Source organism: Sebastes fasciatus, chromosome 14 (genome assembly GCF_043250625.1).
Source record: "Sebastes fasciatus isolate fSebFas1 chromosome 14, fSebFas1.pri, whole genome shotgun sequence".
In the NCBI taxonomy this organism is placed as follows: domain Eukaryota; kingdom Metazoa; phylum Chordata; class Actinopteri; order Perciformes; family Sebastidae; genus Sebastes; species Sebastes fasciatus.
In genome coordinates, this window is record NC_133808.1 from 21,704,515 (window position 1) to 21,725,954 (window position 21,440).

At 38.8% G+C, this 21,440-nt stretch overlaps 1 protein-coding gene across 1 annotated transcript in view; it reads left to right on the forward strand.

The window, feature by feature from the left end:
- The window catches only part of edar (ectodysplasin A receptor), a 37,891-nt gene extending 22,898 nt beyond the window's left edge, over positions 1 to 14,993 (forward strand). The window contains exons 6-12 of the mRNA XM_074659666.1: positions 4,243 to 4,320; positions 4,466 to 4,591; positions 4,694 to 4,768; positions 7,637 to 7,709; positions 11,190 to 11,514; positions 11,626 to 11,689; positions 12,119 to 14,993. Of these exons, the coding sequence (XP_074515767.1) occupies positions 4,243 to 4,320; positions 4,466 to 4,591; positions 4,694 to 4,768; positions 7,637 to 7,709; positions 11,190 to 11,514; positions 11,626 to 11,689; positions 12,119 to 12,504 (1,127 nt within the window). The 3' untranslated portion in view covers positions 12,505 to 14,993. The remainder of the gene's footprint in view (positions 1 to 4,242; positions 4,321 to 4,465; positions 4,592 to 4,693; positions 4,769 to 7,636; positions 7,710 to 11,189; positions 11,515 to 11,625; positions 11,690 to 12,118) is intronic.
- Positions 14,994 to 21,440: the final 6,447 nt, after the last annotated feature.

The window sequence follows — 21,440 nt, forward strand, 5'->3', positions numbered from 1 at the left end:
CTGCAGAAAGCAAAAAGGGTTACAACCCAGTCTTTGTGTTTTATCAGAATACATTATTGAAATTATGTTTCAGAATTATACTTTATCATACAGTATTTTTCATTTAATAACTTTTAGGTCATCGATTTTAAAAGGAATTATCCTTTCTTAGTATTCATCATGCACAGCAAAGTTTCATTTATCCTCCTGCCATCTGCCTTTCATGTATTTGAACTACTACATCTATGTTATGAAGTTAGTTAGTCTGAAACATATAAATGTTTTTGGGTCACTCTGGAAAAGAGAGAAAGATAAATGTAAACTGTAATTAATTGTCCTCTTGTGTCCTCTTTTAAAGATGAAAAAGGCGCAGATATTGTTAAAAAACACCATGAAAATGAGAAGGAGATTAGACCTCAATCAATTACAATATAATTACATACTGTAGAAACGGTCTTCACGGCCAAAAAAATTTCCATATTATTAAACCATTTAGTTGGAAAATCTGTCTCATAATTTAATCTTTGTCACAATAATTGAAAATAATCTTTCAGCGGCAGTGAGATTAATAGTCTTTCAAGACATCCAATGTCATTTCCCATTTTAAGTAATTTTCTACACTTGTCAAAATGAGTATTTATTGCAAAGCTGGAGGCGTATATTCACACCATCCTGCTGTGCCCTCTGTGGGTTTGTCCACATGTGACAAATGGATCACATTGATCCAAAAAGGAGGGAATGTCGACGAGATCTCCACAGTGTTTTTGTACACCCACAGATACATACTCCTATGGGAATGATATTTATGGGCACATAATTGCTCAAAACCCCCTTTGAGCATAATTGAAGAGGCCGGAAATGAATGGTATTGTTATTGTGTCATATTTAATGAGTGTGTTTTGAAAGACGAAAACCCCAAAAAGCAGCCCGGGCCTGCAGAGAAGAGGGTGTGAAATAGGAGCAGTGTGTGTGTGTGTGTGTGGGTGCGTGCGTGTGCGTGCGTGTGTGTATGAATAAACACTTGCTTTTCAACAGCTCCTTGATTATTTCTCCCAGGCATGGAAATGATTGATTGAATGATGCTGTGAAGAAGTGCAACTAAGACATAGAATGATTAAACACAACTTGTGTGGCAAGTCATTTTAACTTGTATTCAGATTCAAACTTATTTGGGGATTGCAGTATTTTTGTGCTGACATATTTCATATACAATATACAACATTCAGGTTTCTTGTTTGAAAAGAATAGCTGGACATTTGGGGAATTGCACTTACTCCATACTGAGAGTTAGATGAGAAGATTGATACCACTCTCAGACATGAGAGTAGTATCAATAGTCTTAACTAATTCTCATCTAAAGAAAGCAAATAAGCACATTTCCCCAAAGGTCGAACAATTAATTTTAAGATTTTAACCATATATTGAGATATTTTTTGGGGATACTAGTGCTTACTTACTACTAAAGCTGCCCCCTTAGTCGATTTGTCAACTAATGATCGTTTTGGTCTCAGCCGACTAAGATTTCTTTAGTTGATTAATCGTTTTTTATGTTTTTTTCATGCTGAATGGCTTATTTCTAAGAAACTTATGAGCACATTTCTGATAAAAAAAAGATTTAAAGTGCTGCATTTATGTGATTCTTTGTGGAGAAACTCAGTTTTACAGATCGAATCAACTAATCGATAAGTCAACAAAATCGTATGAGTGTTAGTAGACTAGGAATTTCTTTGGTCGAGAACAGTCCTACTTACTACCCAGTCCTATTTGTTTAAAAAAATGCACAACTTCTCATGTGAAAAGGGATGTCTCACAAGAATAACCTGACGATTTATAGCCCTTAATGGTCTGGGTGAAGGTGTAATTGCTGTGGTGTTATATCAATCAATGATGAGATGCAAAATAGATAATAAGAAACATGAAAACAATTAGAACTTAAAGTTCTTCAAAGCAAGCTGTAAAAGCAGTATGGTTTTCTGAGATAAGATTGATTAGTCTGGTTAAAAGATAAAATCACAGAGAGCATTCTCCATTTCTTCTTATGTATTAAGTCAGTCTGTGGTACATTTTAATTAAACCCTCTTTAGATGATAGAGAACATAAAAATAATGCACTCCCAACAGTAAATAAAAAAAGGAGCTGGAAGCTGGGAGTTCTATTTGCTCAGGGTGAAGACAGGCTGACACTCGCCATGTAATCTGTAAATTACCCTGGCTCCTGCCTCGCTCTGTGTGTGTGATAATTAAAACTTCAGTGGGTATGAGAAAGAACGATGATGATTAGCGTGTTACTGCTTGCGCCGATGCTACTCTTTGGCAGGCAGTCTGTCCCTCAATTTCCACCCTCATCTTTTGATTTTTATTGACTTTTACTGCCCTTTTCCAAGCGGGCATCAACACATATAAATACTTAACTCACTATCAACAGATATAAACTTTACTAAGTGTAAGAACACATTCCGAATCTTCTTTTTCCTCTACGTACCTACGGTGACACCAGACACACGTGGCTGCATATCACATTTCCGCACTTATCAGACGCTAACCTTCACTTCATCCCTGCTCACAATTCTTACCTCAAACAAAAATACTTTGATTTGTAATTCTGCTCCTCTCAGTTTGTTTGGATTTAAGTACTCAGATTGCCCTGCAGAATTATCATTTTGCAGTGTGAGTTCAGCCTGTGAGACATGATCAAGAGACGAAAACCGCAAGACGCTAAACAAAATTCCAGTTCGGGCTCATATCCTTATCCAGAGTGTAAACACATACCCCGAGTTAATGTCTGCAGCCACAGGGCACTGATGTGTGTGTGCTTGTGTGTGTGTGTGTGTGATGACATGAGGCTCTGAGACCACGGGAAGCAGCAGGGCACATGCCAAAGAGGTCTACAGTGTATCGACTCGGTGAAATAAAAGACTGATTAAAAGAGCTGATTTATGAGCTGCCAGGACTTTACAGCTCCATTAGGAAAGAGGAAAAACAGTCGATGAATAATCCAGAAAAAGAGACAGAGGGGAAGAAGGAGGGTGGGGGGGGGAGGAAGTGGTGAACAGAGAGAAAGAAAGAAATTTGGACAAAGAGCTTCGTCCATTGCAAAATGATGTCATGGAACACTATTGGGGGGTGAAAAAAGTCATAAAATGCAAGGCCAAAGCTAACATGCCATTAGCAGTGACAGATGGCATGTCGCCCCTGCCAGTGACAAAATTAATGTTCGAGCTGGACAGTACTTCTGGTGCTTTCACCTTCAACCAAGCTGTAAAATTGTGTCATCTCTGGAAGAAAGTGGTGCATCATTCATCCAACTTTAAAGGAATAGTTTGGCATTTTGGGAAATATGCTTATTTACCTTTTTGCGGAGATTTAAATGGGAAGATTGATAGAACTTTAATGTGTGTATGGTAAATATATAGCAGCCGGTTAGCTTAATTTAGCACAAAGACTGGAAACGGGGAAGCAGCTTGCCTGGCTCTGTCCTAAAGTAACAAAATCTGCCTACGAGCACCTCTAAAGCTCAGTGATTTACATGTTATATCTTGTTTGTTTAATCCGTACTTCAGACAGACAATGTATCCTCATACAATGGTTCGTATGATATGTTACGAAAAAGTTATTCCTCCTTTTTCGTTCGTTTTCCCACGAATGTCCAGCAACACCTGTCAATTTCAGCTGGTTACATGCATACAGTCTTTTCAAAATAAACTTCCGTCTTCACAGTTAACAACTTCCTTAGGTTTAGGCAAGAAAACTACTTAGGTTAGGTTTAGGAAAAGATCGTGGTTTGGCTTAAAATAACTCTGGAAGTGGCGTTAACCTATGTGACAAACAAATCAACGTTGACTTCCGGTTTCACACAGGACACGATCGCCAGTCTCCTGGGTGAAAGTCCGGTATTTTTTGACTCACCCATCCTCCTCGACCTCCTCCCTACGTGGCGTTCGCCACTATTTATATTTCCTGGTTCACGATTATGTGAATTACACACAAATTGATTTTGTGGGATATACACAAATTTCAGTGATCAGCCTGAGACAGAGAGTGATATTGATCTTCTCATCTTACTCCTGGCAGGAAAGTGAATAAGCATATTTCCCAAAATGTCAACCAATTCCTTTAATCAAAATTGTGTGTGTGTGTTAGCCCGGTGATAGCTATGGGTTTGTTTGAAATGGATTTAAGGGCAAACAACAGAACAAAAAATATTTTCACTAATCCACAATTAATGAACAAGTATTGAAAGTATGTGTCTGCGTGTGTTTCACAGGCATGTCAACGGGCGTGCAGAGAGAAAAACCTATAATTGACCCTGGCAGCACTACTGTGTTCCCTCATCCACATAAAGGTATATACACAAATACACAAACAGAAATATACTGACAAGCTCCATCTATCTATAACCTTCCTTTGTTTGTTTGTTGATGTCTCTCTTTCACCCACACACCCACAAATCATTAACACTGCTTTACATCAATGCCTCCATGTTTCAGATTCCACCGGACAAGGTCACCTAGCAACGGCTCTCATTATCGCCATGTCAACCATTTTCATCATGGCCATCGCCATCGTCCTCATCATCATGTTTTACATCCTGAAGGCCAAACCGAGTGGCCAGGGTAAGACACCCCCACCCACCCACACACACACACACATACAGACAATCTCATGTTAAAGGTTGGCATTTGTGTGTAACGTTCCTCATGTGTGTGTGTCTGCAGCATGTTGTTCTGGACAAGTTGTGAAGGCAGTGGAAGCTCAGACCAACAAACAGGAAGACAAGAAAGATGTCCCTGGTGAGACAACATACACACACACATATTTAATAATTAACGAGGTCACGCAGCATTTAAGCTTATTAATGATTTCTTGTTTGGTGTCTCTCACGAACTGACTTAGCTCCCATCTGTATTCTGGCCTCATGAGTGGGAGTCTTGTTTACATGCACACTTAGTTCCCGGTTATGAGCCTTATTCTGGTTTTGATTGTATACCGGATATGATGTTTACATGAAACACAAGTAATCTTGTTATTTATATCCTTGTATACATGATTCTAACATTATCCACATTTTTGTCCATACGCATGGCCATCGGGATACAAGCTTTGATTCAGGTTTCTGAAAACAAGTGATTATATTGAGATGCAAAAACACCTCAATGTAATACTCCAATACTACCAATAACTTGAATTTCATCCTTAAGAGGACCCATGACAATTATTAGACACATTTTTTTTTTTGTATTATTATTCTTAAGCAAGGGTGATCAATAAAAGCCAACAGTCCTTGAGAATAAAAGTAGTTGCTGTATAGTTACGTTACTGAGATCATAGGGAGTAAATACTGTGAGATATTTCTTTTATGATTCATAAAGTCAAAAGAAAAACTGCAGAAACCAAGTAAAGCATGAACGTACAACAATTAATCTACTGTTTATGCGCAGACCATCTGTTCTGTCCTCTCCAACATGCTCAGTGTTTTCATATCTGTAAAAATAAACAGGCCAACAGTCACAAACTTCCAAGTTTCCATAAACTTCTTTTGCGCATTGCGCAGTTCCTAAAACAGGGCCTAGAAAATATATACTCAATAAATAGCAGACGCAGTTTAAACTCGATCTACTAAAAAATATACTCCGCACAGCACAAAGACGCACAAAGCCATAATTATAGTAACAAAACAAACTATAATTAGTTTTTTTTCCACCCTCAGCTTTAACAACTATGAAATGAATCCCAAATAGTCACAGTGACACAGCACACAATTTACTTAACAGTCAGTTGAGGCATGAACAGATACCACCCAGCAGTGATTAGAGCAACACTGTAATTTTACTCAATCCTGTGACTGTATGTCTGGCTTATTCGTTAAGCCCAAACACTGTATGTTATCTGTGGATGAGTTTATATCTGCAAAAGTATAATCCAATACTTTCCTGTAGTGCTCTGGGCTCAGCTGATATATTTCTTATTGGAGCTGTAAATTGCATATTCTTTTGCAACAATTTCACACTGGAAAAAAAACAAGTTTCCGTCATAATTGTACTTTTGCCAGGCAGAAGAGTCTCTGGAGCGGCATGCAGATATGAATTATGGAACACTTGAACTCTCACTTCATGTTAAGATCTGCCCTGCAACGACTAATGCAACACTGATTAAGTCTACATCAAATATGTAATCAAACAAACCGAATCACATCTAAATGTTAATGGTGTTGACTCTGCGTGTCAGTCCAGTATGAGCATATTTATGATTTGTAGCATAATGTATGCAAATGCAAGTGTGTGTGTGTTCTGACAGATCTGCAGTATGATGAGTACATCATGGTGGAATGTGAAGCTTCCAAAGCTAAAACCATACGTTGCTTTAGGCGCCATTTCTCCTGACAATGATGCTCTGTTCAATTTCACTCCCAGACTGACTGCCTAACCACGTACATGTGGTGTGGATGCGAACACACACACACTCACACACCCACATAAACGCACACTCATACTGTATCTGCGGCCACAGACACATTATGTGGTACAATGAGGTTGCGGACTTAATAATGTAATGGCTAAAAAAACACGATGAAGTAGTTATAGTATGACAAAAAAATTAATGCCTGCATTGTTACTTACTGTTTTCTGTGTGTGTGTGCGTGTATGTGTGTGAGAGAGAGTGACTGCAATGTGTATTTGGGAGAGAAGCCCATTGCTCGGAGCTCTACCGGAGCTAGCTGTCACTCATGTAGACACTGAGTTAATAAGGCTGTGAGATGAAAGACACAGATGCTTAAAATCGCACACACTCTCTCTTTCTCTTACACACACACACACACAGTATTTGTTCCACTTAGGTATTCACTCATTACGCTGTCTATCCCCATCAGTATCCATGATGTAAGTGTAATTTAACATAATAGTCACCATAATCATTTTATACATCACTCTGCCTGCAGTTACTCCATTCGAGGTATACATCCGTTTAGCCTCAGGAATCTGTTCTCTTTAGTGAACTTCAAGTCATGCCAACATCTATTCAAAAATGTAATCCGGTCTTACTTTGCGATAAAAGACAAGAGCACAAAATCAGATTTGAGATCTTTTCTGAATTTCAGATCTTTCATTTTGCATTACTGTACTATAACCTGCCACGCACCACTTGTATTTCGATAAATGTATAAACTTTAGGAGTGTGACTTTCGTCGCACTTGTGAGATGTTTTGGTATGTCTGGTTTATTACATGTACCAAATTGAGATGTGTACATTCACTAACAGTTAAAGTGAGAATATGTATCTATTGAAAGAAAAAATAACATTTGGGAAATTCAATTTTGCCATTCTTCTGTTATTCAATGAATGATGAATAATCATTCCTTATTTCATGTCTTATTTTGGGATTTATACTTTATTATTACATACTTATATAAAAACAAAAACCGAAGCATTCAAATACTGATTTGGAGGTCGATTACCATGGCAGTGGTTGAAGCTTTGAAGCATTCGGGTCAGCCCTAATAATGTGTCAGTCTTTTCATATACAAAATCACATGTGTTAGACCAACATCCTTTGAGATGTTAGTATATTTGCAGTGTTATTACTACTGACTTTTCTGTATTCTGTATTTGTGAGAAAGAAACACACACCTAAACCTCTATATTATCTCCTTTTCTCTCAGACAATGTGGTGATCTACTCAGAGAAAGATGAGTTTGACAAACTAAAAGCTCCTCCTCAGAAGACGGTGAAAAGGTGAGAGACATATCTGATTTACAAACAACTTCGCCACACCGCTACTCTTAGGTTGAACAAAGCAAGAGCAGACAAACGGACATCAAGCATGTTCTAAACTCAGCAATGCTGAAACATAAGGATGAAAAACAAGCTTCCCAATGGAACCTTTATTGATTACCATGAGGGCATGTTGTTAAAGGTGATGGTTGAGGTTAGAGAATCATTTTTACTAGCCTTGAAATGATGGAGTTGGACTAGGCAAGACAAGGGTCAACAAATCAGAATAATGTTTTCCTCTCTAGCTTGACCACCAGCCATGTTTTTGTATATCTACTGAGGTTTGAAAGGGATTTACTCACCAAAACAAGGCAGAACGGCTTCTATGTTTAGTACACTGAATATATTAACCTTAGGGTATGTGTGTCTACAATAACTGTGTATATTTATTCATCATTTTGTGCTTATTCATCATGTGTCTGTCATGACTGTGTATGTGAAATATACAGTAGACTTTATATTCACCACTGTGTTCTTATCGTGAGTATGCATTATGAGTATATGTGTGTGTTTGCATTTGTATGTGGCGTCTCAGAGGCTTTACACAACAGAAAGAAGTTATAATTTTTTTCAGCATCTGCCCGTAATTAAGCCACCACAGAACAAGTCACTGCAGTAGTAGTGTCGTTGCTGCTGGCCTCTTTTGTGCTGTAGCTACGTAAATGTATGTGTGTGTGTGTAAGGTATGTAAAAAGCAAATTCGGTTGAGTTTTTTTTATGAAGTAGAGAGCCATTATGTGGCTTGGAGCAGGCAGAGAAGTGGTTTTGTGGGGTGGGGTGAGGTAGCATACATGAGTCCTGAAGCCTTGCACACACTGAGCAGGACAGAGGGGGTAGTTGTCGACACAGATAGGGGTATTTATTCTTCGCCCTAAAACCACCACCAGGTGAAAGCACACCCTGGCAGACAACAAAGAACAACAGTTTTCTCACCTTCGTTTCCCTGCGTATCTCATCCTTCATGTGCAGACAATGCTGCTTTATAGGTGCTAGTGACTAGTGCGCAGAGGGAAGTGTGGGAATACATGATAGCATATTGCACACAAATCTACAGTGAGCCATTGTGCTCAAATGTTACAATGCCCGTAGTGAACATGCTTAGATTGATACGCTGTTCCAATATATGGAAGGGACACACACACACACACACACACACACACACACACACACACACACACACACACACACACACACACACACACACACACACACACACACACACACACACACACACACACACACACACACACACACACACACACACACACACACACCTCAGCATCAATAGCTGTAAACAGTGTGGTATAGCAGCATGCCAGAGGATGTGCTAACTCACTGCTTTAGCTGCCAGAGTGGGTGTTAGATGTCTGGGAAACAATGCCATTTTGTGTGCGCGTTCATGAAAAGAGCGTGGGACTGCGAAACAATGGCATTCTGTGAGCATCTCTGTCAACAAGGTGCTTTCGGGAGAAAATCCAGAGCAGGCATAGGGAGGAAGAGGCCGGGTAATCAAATGATATTACATGGTATCATATTTTAAAATGCAGGGCTATTTCAGTCAATCACAGGGAGGGCTTAGAAACATCAGCAGCTATGGCAACAACAACAGCATTCTTCTCCAGTTCATTTTCATTGGACAAAAGGTCCTGTTAAGTTTGCAAAGACACAAGTCATCCTGTATTATCTGTCACCATTTCATTATGAAGTATGACAGAAAAACTGTGTATTCTGCACCTGCAGTTATTTATAGAACCATAATTAGTACATATGCATGGATATATCAGAGTGCAAATCAGTAGAGTGTAAGGGGAGGGACATTCAAAAGAATATAAAAAAAACCTCTCACCTACTGTAGCGAAAACCAATGTAGTTTAATACATCAAATCTGCAAAAAACCCTACCTTCATGAAGGCTATAATATTCAGTTTTTGATGGAGCTGTTTTATAGAGGTGTTTATTTTACTCTTTTGAGGCTGTTTACTGTTGAATTGTATTGCATTATAGATATTTCTAATGTGTAGCCTACCCTCATTGATATAAATGGGGTGGACAAAACAGAACTTTATAACCTTCATGAAGATAGGACTTATTGTATTAGACTGCTTTAGCTTTAGCTAGGTAACCTGGCAACTGAGTGTTCTTGTAGTTTATCCATTGAAAAACATATTTTTTTTTTGTCAGAAGCTGGACCACATTTTACTGCAACAGGGAAGTGTGATACTAACAAGTAACCTTCGACAAATTATCTTTCTTGTATATTGAGGACAGTCTTGTAATGGGTTCTTTGTGATGGTATAATAGTTTTACTTTGTTTAAAGGAATAGTCTGATATCTCTTAAGATTAACACAAAGAAAACGGAAGAAATTGTATTTGGTTCACCATCTGATTCTCATTCCTATTGTTATTCATAACGAAAAAATCCAGCAGGTATTTTCATATAAATATTTGGGAGTAATGATTGATCATCTGTTATCTTGGAAAGACCACATTGAATTTGTCTGTAAAAAGACAAAACAAAGAACTTACTTTCTCCGCCGCCTCAGGTCTTTTGGGGCGAGTAAACAAATTCTTCTTTTGTTTTTTACTTCTGTGATTATGAGTGTCCTGCAGTATTGTTATACAACATGGTACAAGAATTTGTCCACTACATTAAAGTCAAAACTGCTTCACCAAATGAAAATCTGCTCAAAGATTGTAGGTCAACCCCTTGAGAAACTCTTAAAACAGCCTATCATAATAACATCTTAAGGCTGGCTAACAACATCGTCTCTGACCCCAACCATGTTTTGAACAGTGAATATGAATTGTTACCATCAAATCGGAGATACAGGGTTCCACAATTTAATAAGGTTAGACTGAAGCACTCTTTTGTACATCAGTCAATCCTTAAACTAAATATGGAGCCTAATCCCAGATCAAATGTGCGTTAAAGGGCCCTGAATATCGTCTTCTGTGATTGTAATGTTTAAATGTTTGTATCCTTGTTTATTGTCTTTGTCCTTTCTGTGATGTTGCAAACAGAGCTGCTGTGATGCAAAACAAATTTCAGACCTGTCTGACAATAAAGTATTATCGTATTATCGTATATGTTAGGAAATAATCATTTGCTTTTTTATTTTGTTTGTACAGCAAATGTAAGCTACAGCCATCAGGAAGGCAGGTATTATCCAAAGATAATAATACCCGCCTACCAGCACCGCTAGAGATCAAGAAATCCTTTCAAGAAATAGTCCAGCAACAGTCCCCTGCTGTAAAACCACAATTTGTTGTTTTTACGCTTCCGTTTTGTACAGATTAAACAAACAGGATATAATTAGGTAATGTCTAGGAGCTAGGCCTAATCACTAGCAGGCGACCATACACATTTTAAGTGTTTTATGGGATACCAATGACTTTGTGCACATATAAATCTTTTCAAATATGTGTGTTTGTGTGCGCAGTGAAAATGATGCATCATCAGAGAACGAGCAGCTGTTGAGCCGTAGCATTGACAGCGACGAGGAGGCGGCGTCTGACAAGCAAGGATCGGCCGAGACCAACAACCTGAACCCGTGCCTCGTCAATCTGGGAAACAAGCCCGACCTCTGCCTTCTCTCTCTGGGCCTCTTGGAGCGGGAACGAGCCTGCAACGGGGCCCCCACCATTGCAGCTGGACAGGCCAATAACATCCTGAGTCCCAACCACATCGGCAATGTCAACCATATCGCCAGCCCCAACCACATCAGCAGTGTGAACGGAATCAACAACAACAATAAAACCCCCGGGGTAGGAAGATGGAGCTTTTAAAGATGTTACTAGAGTAAAAGATATGATTGTGAACAGATCTTCAGTTCAGTTTCATCTGGAAATCACAAAGGGCTGTTTTTAACTCCGCAGATGTTACAGAGTCGAAGGAAAAAGATCCTGGATCTGTATGCCAGAGCCTGCAATGTGACAGAGGGTAAGTCTCTTACACAGATGGAAATCCATCTTACCAAGCCTTGTAATCAAGAATTGATCTCTGCCAACACTGTGGGGGCATTTTACTTCTTTCTACTGAAGATGAACTCTCTGTATGGACTGTGTTGAAGTGAGAAATGATATTGACTGTTATTTTCAAGAAAATTGCTTTAGGAAGTGAAACTGCCCCAGAAAGAAGTCATTACCTCACTCCGCAGGCATATTTTTTACACAAGTAAACAAAATTCAGACTTTAGATTAGTGTGTTAGCATGCAACATTTGATAATTAGCCCTACGCAAAAAGTGCAGCAGAGGTTTGTAAGTATTCAGTCATAAACCAAAGTATTGGACAAAAAATGTACACGAGAGGAAAAGTTATATACTCATATACACTCAATACTCATTTCTAACACTCATGTCCTTCTCCAGGCCTGAGCCCCACAGAGCTTCCTTTCGACTGTCTGGAGAAGACCAGCCGCATGCTGAGCTCCTCCTACAGCAGCGAGGCGGCCGTGGTGAAGACATGGAGGCACCTCGCCGAGAGCTTCGGGCTAAAGCGCGACGAGATCGGTGGCATGAGCGACGGCCTTCAGCTCTTCGAGAGAGTGAGCACGGCGGGCTACAGCATCCCCGATCTCCTGACCCGCCTGGTGCAGATAGAAAGGCTTGACGCGGTGGAGTCACTCTGCTCAGACGTGCTGGGCAGCGGTGAGATGGCGGCAGCTGCCGGACGACAGGGCAACAGCAGTTTTCACAGCCAGCTGGTCTGTACATCCCCATGCCCATCTCCATCCCAACGCTGCGCCAGCGTCTAACTATGTGTTGGAGCAGAGACTCGGATGCCTTACAGTATACATGTATGTAGGGACAGATACTGCTCTGACGAAGAGGACAGCACATATACAGTATACACCTTACCCCCATCACATGAAGAATGTCAGTGGACCTCCCCGTGCACAATCCTTTCTTTCCTATTTTCTCTGTCAAGAAGCTAATCTGAAATACTTTGTATGGCCTTAATGTTCTGTCTTTCTAAAGTGCTAGAGTTTGAGAAAGACAAAAATCAGACCAAATATTAAGATTATTCTCTAGTTTTCTAGTTCAGATATTTTTCTCCTTTGGAAGAATGAAATAATCAGAACTAGTTTCTATTTTATTAGACTTTTGTCTTTCTCAAATCCTAAAGAATTTTACCAAAACAAAAGCTGGATTAACTGCGCTGGATGCAACTCAATCACAGCTTTTGCAGTGTTTTTCTAAAGTTTTGATAAAACATTGTGTATGCAGTTTAAAAAAAAATAATACAAAAAGAGGCAATGGTGTGCTGATGGAAATAAGTGCCAATTAAGTGCCTTTCTTGGAGGCACACTGCATTATAAGTAGGAGTAATGAGGGTGCCTTCTTAGTTGTCCTCTCACTGAACCTTCTGATCGGGGCCAAAATCTTCGGGTTAATCCCGGAGCTGATGTAACTAGATGTTTGTGTCCGCATAAAGAAAGCGACCTGGTTTGACCGCAGCATCAGTTAACATTCATACTGTAACTGTGCCTTTGGCTGTGCTTTCATCATACAGGAAAGACAACAGATAAGAGCTCCCTTTTTAAAAAGCAATCATTATGCTATAAACTGGAAACGCTAAAACATCGCTCAGATCAGCTTCCATCTGGTAAACTTTGCTTGAGAAATTTGGGCATTTTGGGACAGCCCCGTGTCTCTTACTGATATACACAATTGTAGTCAACATTACAGAACAGTATTTTTTATAAAGACATTATGTTGATATTTTTAACTAAATGCTTAAAACTGGTTTTATGTCAATTTTCAGGTTGATTCTGTGATGATGTTTCCTTTAAAATACCAACCCAGCTCTATCAATTGATTACCAAATGTGTGAAGTGTGATCGAAAACAGATAGTTTACAGAAGAGTTCAACCAATCATTTGCAAATCCGCTTTCTCCAACTTTAACAGACAGACCATCACACTCTCTTAGAGCAACTACTTCCTCAGCAGTGACCCCAGTCTGTGACCCCCTCCCTCATAATTCTTCCTCTCCCTCCTTATTCCCCTTTTACCCCAATGCTGCGGTCTAGTGCTGCCGCCAGCCCTAATTATTTGGCGTGTGGCTCCCCGGGCCCCTAATAGGCTGAAGTGTTGTGGTTTACAGAGCGGGTGCAAAGTGCCTGTGATTTCCAGCACCCAATTAAGCATTTAGGGCCACTTAACCACTGAAAGCCCAGTGGAAAAGCTGTAAAAACCCTGCATTAAAAAAGAGAGATGCCATGGCAGAGGCATAACTAACTGCCCCCGGGGTTGCTGCACTGTGAATGGCGCAAGAATGCAGCCGGTCGTGGTTGAAGCAGCGCTACGGTTGTCCCACAAACGTCTGACCTTACTCAGCTCTTGTGGTCGGCTCAGTCATGCTCAGACAGGATTTAAGCTCCCCTCTCCCCTATGGGACCAATATGGCAAATGAGAACAATATGCAGTTGTGCGGGTTGTCCACCTCTGAAAAAGCAGCTGAAGCCGGTTAAGTGTTGTATGTTCAAAGAATGAGGCTGGCTCCGATAAGCAAGTTAAACTTTGTGAGGAGCGTCACATAAATGCTCATCTTTGCTCCATTAATAGTGATGATGTTAACAGGTAAGATGCTACAGGTCATCATCCTGCTTTCTCTAGCGGTTAAGCTTCAAAACTCAGCAGGAAGTTCCAAAGTCCAACTTTAACAAGCAATGCCAAGACTTACTTTGATCTCATTTTTTGGGAATAGGACTGATCTTTATCTGAAGTCTGATTTTGTCAGCATAACGTCCCATGACCGCTCTGCACAAAATCAAACACATCAAGTTCCTTTTCTAATGCTTTTTTGTTCATATTTTACAATGCAATCTGGGGCTGGACTCCGGTACTTTAAATTAATTAATGTGCATGTTTATCAAGCATGTATTCCAATTTTTTTTCTTTAATATCTCCTGTCAAGCTCACATTTAAATATACTGCCTTCTTAGTGCATGGTTGTCCTCATCAAATCCAATTCAAAACAGGTTTAAGCAATTATTTTTATGTTTTATACTTTTGTAAATAATCTAATTGGTGGATTGAATTGAAATTAAATGGACCCAAGGATGGACCATGCTGATAGGATGATATACAGAAGCCAAACATGGATTACTTACCTCAGTAGCACATACAGTATAGTAGAACGTGTCGAAACACACACAACTCATCACAGAACCAAAGTATAACTGTATATATAACTTATTATTGTACATAATATATACATTAATAAAGATGTATGGCAAAAATGGCTTGGTGTTTGTATTTGTATGTAATATCTGACTAATAAAGTACAAAATCATATTTATTACAGTTTATCTTTGCTGATATCTGATTAAAGGAAGTTTGTTTGAGACTCTGGATTGGACTATCAGGATTCAAAGAGTATGGAGCAATTTCAAATGACTTCTTAGTTGTTTTTTATAAGTACAATTTTATAAACTTGCTTTGATGCAGTTATTTTGTAAATTTTTTTACAGGTATATGCAATAAGTTGACAAGACTAAGGATCTACTGCCATGCTAGCAGCTCGGTGATGTTGTACTTAGGAACAGTGGTTGTTTGAGCTAAATGCCAACATTGACCATGTTCACAATCTTAGTTAAGCCTGTTAAAATTTGCACAAAACATTCACGACATCACGGTAAGTCACCACTTTGACCTGTTGATAGCGCCAGATGTAAAGTTCAAGTTTCATAGCAGGTGTAGGAGGACTCTTAAAAAATATTCTTAAGTTTTACAGACAGAAAAAAATACATATACAAAGTAAAAAATGAGTTTTTAAAACATATATTTAGAGTATACAATTAGATAATGGAACAATCAAAAAGGTAAACTATTAGAAACTGCAAAAAAAAAATATTTGGTCTTCTCATACAACCATAAGTATATTATTGATCAAATATATAAATGTAATGAGCTATATAAATAATGTCAGAGGTTAATGAAACTGATATACATTGTAGTAAATTATCTCATATGTCCATCTCAGATTGTTGTTTGTCAGCCATTACAGCAGACACTGACAGGCTTTGTTAATGGCTCAGAGACACCAAATGGAAAATCACTAATCACAGCAGTTGCCAGTTCATTCAACAATTCCAACAGTAAATTATAGATCATTAAATGTGACATATTAACTAGACGGTTCAACAAATGAGAAATGATGTCAATGGAAAAAGACTCCAGGACAAAATTAGTAGAGTATAACTTCATTCAGGCATCAGATCCAGCCCTCAAACACACCTTTATCTCTCCCACTCTCCTTATTTCATAGTATAATTTACTTGAAGCCACATGAAAAGTTTTTACCGTAAACTGTTACGAAACAATGGAGAATAATACAAAACTTTGGCAAACTATATTTTCTAGTTACTTGACTTCTGCATCTAATTTCAGATGATTAGTAAATGATGCAACTTGACCTGCAACAACACAAAACACTTTTCTCAACCTGGAAGAATTTTGTTTTTGACAACACTAAAATAAATGTGTTGCACACACTCATCTTTTTTTTTCTTTTAAATAAAAACTTTTCTGCCACAAAACAAAAGCATCAGTCACTCCAATGGCAGTTGTCACTTCTTCACACTGCTCTGTCATCAGGCTTTCAATGTGTGGGTGTGTATTTGTGCCAAGATTGCCAATGCCAAACGATTAAGTGTATATGTGCTGGCTGGGGATCTTAGGTCTCGTTCATAGAAGGTCTGTCTGGCAGTGGAAATGCCAGTGATACTGCTGTGGGGCATCAGCGCATCATTGACATCTTTCTCTCATCATGTTTCAAAATTGCCCACAAAGAATCCATCCCAATTAAAGAGCATTTAGTCTAATAACACACACACACACATTGAGTAGGTACACATTTGTGCACAAGTGTCTCCATGTCTTTAGGGTCTGTTTTTGCGTCTTAAGAGCTTGGCTTGACTTTAAATGAGGAGGATGAAGCCATAGAGAGCCACTTCAGGGCAAGGAGTGCCAACCATGTGGCTAATTAAACCTCTGCCAGTCAGTAACACATGCACCCTCATAACAACAACTGCATGCACACACTCATCCTCATCAGTCACCTGCAAAGACATCAAAGAGCAAGAGTTACAAATGCTGTCCAGATCTCAGTCAGTCAATCAGAACGTGTGTCTGTCTGGAGGGCAGGATGAACTGTGTTTGCACTCTTAAATTGCTTTTAACAGCCATAGTTGTAGTACAAATTTTCAACTACTGTTTTTAGGGAAATATCCACTGAAATACTGTTGTTATAAAATATAATATCTGTCAGCAACGCACCTTGCTTTTGTAGCAGTTATAAGATAAGAGAAGAACAACAGCTCCTTTCAAGAGCTGTCATTTTGCGCTAACTTTCACAATTATAAGGGGCACAGAGGATGTGTATTTAGCCATATTTTGCTGAAAATTAACATGTTTAGAACTAATGTGGTGTACGAATGGACAGCAAATAAGTAATTATACTGCAGGAGTGGTTAGAGTTAAGAAGTTTCTATCAATGTTGAACCTCCAATCTGATTCCGCCTGATTCACGGTTCTCCCTGAAGCAGCAAATTCATAATAAGGTTCATGACTATTTGATGTTTTGAGTAGAATATGTGTTTGCCCCTAAGAAAACATTGACATTTCAGAAAATAGGTTTATTTGCTTTCCTGATGAGAGTTACATGACAAGATTAATACCACTCTAATGGCTATACATCAAAGCTGGAGACAGGGCGCGATCAGCATAAATCTTAGTTTAGCATGAAGATTGGAAGCAGGGGGATTCAGTCAAGCCTGGGCTGGACAGATGGATAAACAGATAAAAAGAAATAGTTACAATAATTAGCACCACGTAAAAAACTTAGGGGCTGTCAATTCATTAAAATATTTAATTGCGATTAATCGCATGATTGTCCATAGTTAATCAAGATTAATCATAAATGAATGCACATTTTTTATCAGTTGAAAATGTACCTTAAAGGGAGATTTGTCAAGTATTTAATACTCTTATCAACATGGAAGTCGGTAAATATGCTGCTTTATGTAAATGTATGTTTATATGTATTACTGGAAATCAATTAACATCACAAAACAATGACAAATATTGTCCAGAAAACCTCACAGGTACTGCGTTTAGCATAAACAATATGCTCACATTATAACATGGCAACTCAACAACAGGCAACAACAGCTGTCAGTGTGTCAGTGTGCTGACTTGATTATGACTTGCACGAAACTGCATGTGATTATCATAAAGTGGGCATGACTGTAAAGGGGGAGACTTGTGAGTACCTATTTTCATTCATATATCTTGAGGTCAGAGGTCAAGGGACCCCTTTGAAAATGACATGATTGGTACCAATGGATTCCTTAGGTTTTTTCTAGTTTCATACGATACCAGTATCTTCACTCTAGCTTTAAAATTTAGCCCACTACTACCTAAACATCTGTTGCGTTAATGCATTAAAGAAATGAGTGGCATTAAAACAAATTTGCATTAAAGCATTATTAAATTTGACAGCCCTAAAAAAGTTGTTGTTGAGATACATTGTACTAATTACAAGGATTTAGAGGTGTTAAGCTAAGCTCATTGCTTTCTGGATCTAGTGCCACACTTAAGGCACAGACATGGGTGATATTGATCTTCTAATGTATCGGCAAGAAAGGGACTCATTTCCCAAAATAATAAATGGTTAGAATTAAACAATTTATTACCAACTACAGACTACAGACTGTAAAGACTATGAAAATGTAGGAAAAGAAACTTTGGAAATGTTTAGAAAAAAATGTTTAATTTAGAAAAAATACTGCAAGCAGAAATGAATCAATCAAATTTTCGGATGCGAGCTTCTTAGTCCATGTTAATGATAGAAAAGCAGAATTAAAAGAGTTAAAACAAACTGAAATTTAGAAACCGATGTGATCCCAGCCTGTTCACCATAAAATAACCCCTGACAGCTGCTTCCACTCACAACTCCTTCACACACACTAGCTAATTTACAGTCAGGTATATTACCAGAACCTCCATGTGCTTATTGCATTACTCAAACAGCATATTTATGCATATTGTGGCTGGTGGAAATAATATACATTTGGTGGTCTGCCATGTCAAATCGCTGATTGACTTGACTTTATGGTTGTGCTGAAGTGGAACCGCTAATGTTTCCCCCTGCCAGCTTCCTCCCACCGACCAAATAACATTTTAATGAGGTTTACCAGCCAGACCAGAGCAGGGCGACTCTTTAGGGTAATTCTCTGAATTTTTGGTCCACTGAAAAAACCCAAACATAAATCAAGATCAGTGTTTAAAGTCGTGTGGGTGATGCTGTGCAGGGTAGAATGGCAGAGTTAAGCGTGTTAGGGAACGCGGACCAGACACCGATATGCTGACTGCAGTGCAGACCAGACTCGACTGAAGTCATGAAAGTAAATAAATCAGCCGTCGACAGTTCCTGGAGTAGGCATAGAGGCAATAATTCACTGTTAAAGTGATACTCCAACCGAAACCGATGTGAGTATCAAACCTTTAGCTTGAAAAGCAGCTGGAAGACGTTTGTAGATTCCTTTAGCTTGAATTCATGTCACTTACAATAAAATACAAATGTGACTAGTTAAAAAAAAAATTAAAATCCAATCTCTATCTCCACTGTCCATCCATGTGGTCAGTGTGTTCCAGTCATATGTTTGCCAAAATACTGCTTCTGTGTGATGTTATTGCCCTCCTGAAGCCTCCAAACTTTTGTGTTAGTGGCCACTTTAGGTACACTTGTACAATCAAATCCAATACAAAACAACAAAACAGCTCTGTCATAAACAGCACCTTTACAAAGCTTATAACGTTCAGTTCTTGTTAGAGAAATGTTAATTCAGAAATATGTTTATTCAAGACTTACAAGGACATCAATATTGGACGATCTTGCAAAACCCCAGATAACATTCAATGTTTTTTTGTTTTACATTCAATGCCAATATTTTTTAGATTCTCACTTTCTAAAATATCTGCGAATGATACGGTATGGTCAAGGTTAGGGAAAGGTCGCGCTTATGGCATATAAACTATGGAGAAGGTATTTTAGAGGTTCAGGAAGGCCATGGGAGATGATCAAAAGCTCTAAAAAAAACAAAAAAACAGATAGATCTAGATCCATAGATCATAGTACAGTATATGGATGGACAAAAGTGAAGTGAATTATGCTGCAGGAGTGGTGTGAGGCATTTTTTGGCTGCAAAGACTGTTGAAATATTTGTAACTGACACATATTCAAATTGAACACAGCTTTCCCTAAATGAGGAAAACTACATCCCTTTAACAGACATCTTTCAAGCCTGCAGAGGGTGAAAAGGCAGAGTGTCATCTTTAATTAGCGCCGGGCTGGAATCCGGACACAGACGAACAGTGTTTGATTTATGAGGGAAAAGTGTGGCCAAACAGGGATGTGCCCTCCCAAGTTCATTTTAACGGTAATGCTGGGTGTGAACATAGCCTTACCATTTCTGTATGTCATAACTACACCAAGTGCTCATAGCAAAATGCTTGATTGGTAATCTCACATTATATGAATTTGTTAAGTCAGTAAACGACACAACTGATCCGGTTGCCATGTGTTACCACTCTGCTCAATAGCTATAATTACAGCTTTGCCAAAGCAAAAGATGAGTTGATGGAGAAAGGAAGTGATGAGTGGCTTCACAGTGAGCTCCAGTTTTCAAACAATTTGTAATCTAGAGAGCTGACGTGCTCCAAGGCAGAAGAAGAGATGGATGCCAAAGAAACGGTTGATGATGATAATATGATGAGCTTGACAGAGCGATTTTATTAACCACACTGCATCTGCATGGAAGTGACGGAAGACAAACAGATTTTATTTTTTTTCTGAGGGTTCAGGGTCAGACAGACCTGCACATGTACCCTGGGTGGCTCGGCAAAGAATGTGTGTTTACGTGGCTGCCGTGTGCAGAATGTGTTCTGCTGTTGATCATAAAACCTGATGTTTCCATTTGATCATCCAGATGCAACAAAATTCACAACAGCCACAACGGGAAAGCAATGTAAATACTCTCCTCATCCGTACTACAACCAAATGTGACCTCCTCTTTTATCTATAATATAATCTCCTCTGCTTACGGCTGTTGACAGTTGCTGAAGTAGTAAAAATTTAAGCAAGAAAAGAATTTAAGGTAGGCTAAGAGTTACAGTAATTAGGGTGATTTGCTCCGTAGGATGGAGGGGGATTTCCCCCTTCTGGTTTCTACATCTATGCCCTGGCAATTTGGTTTCACCCCCAATGGAGATTAACATTATACAACTTATTTACAACAGCGCAGTCATTTTTAAAAGGGCACTAAAAATAAATAGTTTTCCACTCATTTTGTATATAAACAGTTCTGTTTTAACATTGTCCTTGCATGCGTTCTGGTGCCTGCCACGTAATAACAGAAGTGGTTAGAAACCACAGTAATTTGGGGTAATAACATTCCATATCATTAAATGGGCTAAAATATAAGCTACAGCTCCGTCCTGAACCTTTATCACAGCTAAACATAGGATGGATGACCCAGAGGCTTCAAAAACTGAAAGAGAAAATGTAGTTTCAAAAATACTAAAACACAGTGACTATACTTCAGTGGTTCAACTTGCTTTAAGGATGCAAGATGCTGTAAATTTGTCCTATTCTAAAACTGATATTTTCCATTGTAGTTTGACTG